The following is a 6,000-nucleotide window of genomic DNA, read 5'->3' on the forward strand; positions in this document are numbered from 1 at the left end:
ATGAATTGGAAATCTGAGTCTTCTTACCAAATAAGGGACAAGGCATACCCGCTCCCCCTTGGAGGGATTGGGAAGGCTCTCCGCTTGCTCTCCGCCATTATAGTGGCAAGCCCGGCTCGAACCGGGACCAGGTACGCTGGGGGAAGAAATCCCTTGGATTGAAGCATCACTAATTTGCTGTGCGGGACGGAACATCTCTCCCAATCTCCAGGCTTGGAGCTAGGGGTGCGAGAGGAGGAGCTGCGTCGACCGGCCATGATGGAATGGATCTCTGTCAGGTGCACTCCGATGAAGGCTCGCCAAGGGAGGATGGTGTGATTTGGATCTGAATCCTCGTCTTTTTAAATAGGTGGCTCATTCACACAGCTAGGGGGGTAAATGTGAAAACACCCTGGCTCTTCACATTCGCTCGACGCGTGGAAAGTGGCTATTATTGGGTGTGGAAGCCAAGGAGTGCAACATTCACAAGAAACCAGACATTATTTCGACAGGTACACAGAATTTGGAGAGGAACCTACCTTGCAATGCCGAAGACAATACTGCGCGCCGGACTCATCGTCATTGAAGCCTAGTTCGGGGGCTACTGAGGGAGGCCTGGATTGGGGGGTCTCCGGACAGCCGGACTATCTCCATTGGCCTGACTGTTAGGCTATGAAGATACAAGATTGAAGACTTCGTCTCGTGTCCGGATGGGACTCTGCTTGGCATGGAAGGCAAGCTAGGCAATACGTATATGGATATCTCCTCCTTTGTAACCAACCTTGTGTAACCCTAACCCTCTCCGGTGTCTATATAAACCGAAGGGTTTTAGTCCGTAGGACAACAACCATAACATACAATCATACCATAGGCTAGCTTCTAGGGTTTAGCCTCTTTGATCTCATGGAAGATCTACTCTTTTACTACCCATATCATCAATATTAATCAAGCAGGACGTAGGGTTTTACCTCCATCAAGAGGACCCGAACCTGGGTAAAACATCGTGTCCCCTGCCTCCTGTTACCATCCGACCTAGATGCACAGTTCGGGACCCCCTACCCGAGATCCGCCGGTTTTGACACCGACAGCCACCCTCTTCTTCTTCTTCTCCTCGGGAGGAGGGTTTTTTCCTCCTCCTCCTCCTCCTCTTCCTCGTCATTGTCCTTGGGGATGGAGGAATGGGCCTCGTCGTCTTCGGATGTCGCGTCCGAAGCGCCCTTGCGATGAGGGCCACTCTTGGTCCCCTTGGCCTTCTTCTTGGCCTTCTTCTCTGGCGTCGTATATGGCGCCGGCACCAGCATCCTCGCCAGGCGCGGGATGACCGGTTCCTCGGGCAGCGGCGCCGGACACAGGATCCGCTGAGCCTTCTCCACCCAGTCCTGAAGGAGCAATATCAAATCTCAGACATCATGCTTGAAACATTCAAGTTGGGAACACGTAAAAAGAAACATACCTCGTTGGTGGGGCGTTTACAATTGTGACCATGGTCTGAGTCCATGGCCGGCGGCTTCTCGTTGCCCTTAAAGAGCAACTTCCAGGCCCCTTCATGAGAGGTGTCGAAGAGCCTTCTCAGGGTCTGGTGCTTCTTCGAATTGAACTCCCATAAAGGGCGGCTTCGGCGCTGGCACGGAAGACTCCGGCGGACCAGCATCACCTGGATAACGTCGATGAGCTTGATGTCCTTGGACACCATGCTTTTCACACGCGTCTGCAGCGCTATTAGCTCGTCGGGAGAACACCAGTCCGGACTCTTCTCGACCTAGGAGGTGAGCCGCGTGGGAGCACTAGAGCGAAACTCGGCAGCTGCGGCACAGGTGGTGCCGCGAGGTTCTGTAATGTAGAACCACTGCTTTTGCCATTCCTTTACTGTCTCTATAAAGGTGCCTTTGGGCCAGGAGACATTGGATAGCTTGCTCACCATGGCCCCTCCGCACTCCGCATGCTGACCATCCACCACCTTCGGCTTCACGTTGAAGACTTTGAGCCACAACCCGAAGTGGGGATGGATGCGGAGGAAGGCATCGCACACGACGATAAACGCCGAGATGTTGAGGAAGGAATTCGGGACAGATCATGGGAATCTATCCCGAAATAGTACATCAGCCCGCGGATGAAAGGGTGGAGTGGAAACCTAGCCCGCGGAGGAAATGGGGGATGAAGACTACTCTCTTTGTGGGCTCCAGCGTGGGGACGACTTGTCCCGCGGCTGGCAGACGTGGGGCGATCTCCTTTGCCAAATATCCGGCCGCCTGGAGCTCAGTAATGTCCTCCTCCTTGACGGAGGAGACCATCCACTTGCCCTGACCACCAGATCCGGACATGGTTGCTTGAGTGGAAAGGAGATGGGAACTTGGGCGCTGGAGCTTGAGATCGGAAGGGCGAATATAGGGAGAAGGCGTGAGGAGAGGAAGGGGGAATCCTTATCCCCTTATAAAGGCAGCAGATGTTAAACGCCTCCTCACTTGCCTTAGGATTCGCCTGTTCCCTAGGGCTGTATGAACGGCACGGTTGAGTTACCCGCATTGATGAGAATCCCGCGATAAGGGGACACGATCTCTGTTTCGACAAGACGTGCCAATAGCAACCGCGTCTCAAAACGTGGGATGGCAGAGGAAAAACGGTTCGAAATTATAACAGGACAGACACGATGCCGTGTTGGAGAGACGCTGTCAATAGATCGAATTTGTGCGAATATTATATTCTCTCTACGGTTGTGTATGGTGTCCATAACAGGTCCGGATGCACTTATTTCGTCCAAAGACTATTCTGGACTTCAGAAGGAGGAAACCCGCATTGCAATGCCGAAGACAAAAATCTGCGCGCCGGACTCCTTGTCATTGAAGCCAGGTTCAGGGGCTACTGAGGGAGTCCTGGACTAAGGGGTCCTCGAACGTCCGGCCTGTTACCTATGGGCCGGTTTGATGGGCTGTGAAGATATGAAGACCGAAGACTGCATCATGTCCGAATTGGACTCTACTTGGCGTGGAAGGCAAGCTTGACGACCGAAGATTCCTTCTTATGTAACCGACTCCATGTAAACCCTAGATCCCCTCGGTGTCTATATAAACTGAAGGGGATAGTCCGGAAAGGACAACGCATATACTCATTACCATATTCATAGGCTAGACTTCTAGGGTTTAGCCATTACGATCTCGTGGTAGATCAACTCTTGTAATACTCATATTCATCAAGATCAATAAAGCAGGAAGTAGGGTATTACCTCCATAGAGAGGGCCCGAACCTAAGTAAACATCGTGCCCCCTGTCTCCTGTTACCATCGATCCTTGACGCACAGTTCGGGACCCCCAACTCGAGATCTGCCAGTTTTGACACCGACACCGATCCCCCGCCCTAGAACAGCTCGAGCAACTCACTTTTGATGATGGGCATATGTGCTCAGTGCCAACGGCCGCACTCCACCTCGCGCCCACGCTACGCGTCGCCAAATTCAGGAACTGCCATCCCCCTTAATGATGCACCCGCTCTTATTCTACCATGACTGAAGCACCTCGAGCTCGTCATCTGCATCCCAAATGGTGACATGTAGCGTCTTCTCCGTGGCTGTACTGCACTTGAGTACCTTCGTCTTCAGGCGATCAATGGGTTGAGTATCTTCCACGTCACCTCCATGACTCTCCGGACTATTTATATGTGTTGCTAGTGCTGCAAGAAGACATCACAAGATGTGTACCACAGTATGGTCATTGAGGACTGATGCGGCTTGAACTACGTCGGTATTTCCCCAAAGAAGAAGGGATGATGCAGCACATCTACGGTAGTTATTTCCCTCAGTGATGAGATCAAGCTTATCGAACCATGCAACACTACATGAACGGCACCTGCACACAAAGAACAAATACTTGCAACCAGGCGTAAAAGAGGGGGTGTCAATCCCTCATGGGTAAAAGATAGGTAAAATTGTAGTAGATTGGATAAATAGATCTCGCGGGAACGTGAGATAAAATAAAAAATAAAAAATTGAAGCAAGGTATTTTTGGGTTTTTGGATTAATGATCTGAAATAAAAGCAAATAAAAGTAGATATCGAAGTCAAATATGATAAAGAAGAGACCCGGGGGCCGTAGATTTCACTAGTGGCTTCTCTCGAGAAAAAATAGCATACGGCGGGTAAACAAATTACTATTGGGCAATTGATAGAACTTCAAATAATTATGACGATATCCAGGCAATGATCATTATATAGGCATCATGTCCAACATTAGTGGACCGACTCCTGCCTGCATCTACTAATATTACTCCACACATCGACCGCTATCCAGCATGCATATAGTGTATTAAGTTCATGGAGAAACAGAGTAATGCAACAAGAACGATGACATGATGTACACAAGATCTACTCATATAGGAATAGACCCCATCTTGTTATCCTTAATAGCAACTATGCATACATGTCATTTCCCCGTCTGTCACTGGGATTGAGCACCGTAAGATCGAACCCATCACAAAGCACCTCTTCCCATGGCAAGAAAAATCAATCTAGTCGGCCTAACTAAACCAAAGATTTGAAGAAGAAATACGAGGCTATAAGTAATCATGCATATAAGAGATCAAAAGACTCAAATAACTTTCATGGATTAAACACACAGATCAGATCATAAACTCAAAGTTCATCGGATAGATCTCTAAGAAACCATTGTATTGAGAATCAAAAGAGGGAGAGGAAGCCATCTAGCTACTAACTACGGACCCATAGGTATACAATGAACTACTCTCACATCATCGGAGAGGCACCAATGGGGATGATGAACCCCTTCGTGATGGTGTCTAGATTGGATCTTGTCGTTCTGGAACTTGCGACGGCTGGAATTGTGTTTCGTCGACTCCCCTAGGGTTTTTGCAATATTGGGGTATTTATAGAGTAAAGAGGTGGTGCGGGAGGCTACCGAGGTGGGCACAACCCACCAGGGCACACCTGGGCCCCCAGGCGTGCCCAGGTCGGTTCTGTCCCCCTCGGGGCACCCCTCTGGTACTTCTTTGGCCAATCCTGTGTCTTCTGGCCTAGAAAAATTCTCCAAAAAGTTTCGCTGTCTTTGGACTCTGTTTGGTATTGATTTTCTACGGAGTAAAAAAGAAGCAAAAATAGCAACTGGCACTGGGCACTATGTCAATAGGTTAGTCCCAAAAAAATGATATAATGTTGCTATCAAATGATTGTAAAACATCCAAGAATGATAATATAACATCATGGAACAATCAAAAATTATATATACGTTGGAGACGTATCAAGGACACACCTTCACTTGAGAGATCACTTGTAGTTGATCAAGAAGATCCAAAAAGAATCAATGTCATTTCTATGCCAAAATTGAAAGTGGTGGGCTACACGTCTGACAAATACTCCAAACTTGTTATTGGATCCACACCCGTTCAGGTACAACAGCTGCCTTCTACCTTTCCTTCTAGAAATTAAAATTATTTATATTTTTGAAGATGTATGTTCCTCTGTCATCCAGAAAATGATTCTGACAAGCTTGATCCCGGAACTGCGCACAGTGAAGGTCTTCTCACTAGAATATATTGGCCCCAACCTGGACCAAGTTGTTAGTTTCCTGAGATGCTTTCCGTGCCTCGAGAACCTATATATTGAGATGATGTTCCTTTCCTATTAAATGTTAACCATAAGGGAGTTCAATTTGTGACACCTTTTTCCAAGTTTACAATGATAATGTACCACGATTTCTGAAGGATTTTTGGAGGATTTCAGTACATACATGCCCGCCCCCCTATATTGGTTGCTTGATCTAGATGGTTACAATCCATAATGTTTTCTCCTTTGGATTCATCTGTACTAGTTTTCTTAGGGAAATTTTCATCCACTCCAACCTCTTGTGAAGAAGGCTACTAATAACCCACAAGTATATGGGATCACAACAGTTTTCGAGGGTAGAGTATTCAACCCAAATTTATTGATTCGACAAAAGGGGGGCCAAAGAATATTCTCAAGTATAAGCAGCTGAGTTGTCAATTCAACCACACCTGAAAGACTTAATATCTGCAGCAA

General features: G+C 48.0%; 1 protein-coding gene across 1 annotated transcript in view; it reads right to left on the reverse strand.

The window, feature by feature from the left end:
- The window catches only part of LOC125546855, a 66,239-nt gene extending 64,567 nt beyond the window's left edge, over nt 1-1,672 (reverse strand). The window contains exons 1-2 of the mRNA XM_048710967.1: nt 1,433-1,672; nt 1,164-1,358 (exon numbers count right to left, since the gene is read on the reverse strand). Coding sequence (XP_048566924.1) covers nt 1,164-1,358; nt 1,433-1,672 — 435 coding nt within the window. The remainder of the gene's footprint in view (nt 1-1,163; nt 1,359-1,432) is intronic.
- Between the last annotated feature and the right edge of the window lie 4,328 nt (nt 1,673-6,000).

This window comes from Triticum urartu, chromosome 3, assembly GCF_003073215.2.
Source record: "Triticum urartu cultivar G1812 chromosome 3, Tu2.1, whole genome shotgun sequence".
Classification (NCBI taxonomy): domain Eukaryota; kingdom Viridiplantae; phylum Streptophyta; class Magnoliopsida; order Poales; family Poaceae; genus Triticum; species Triticum urartu.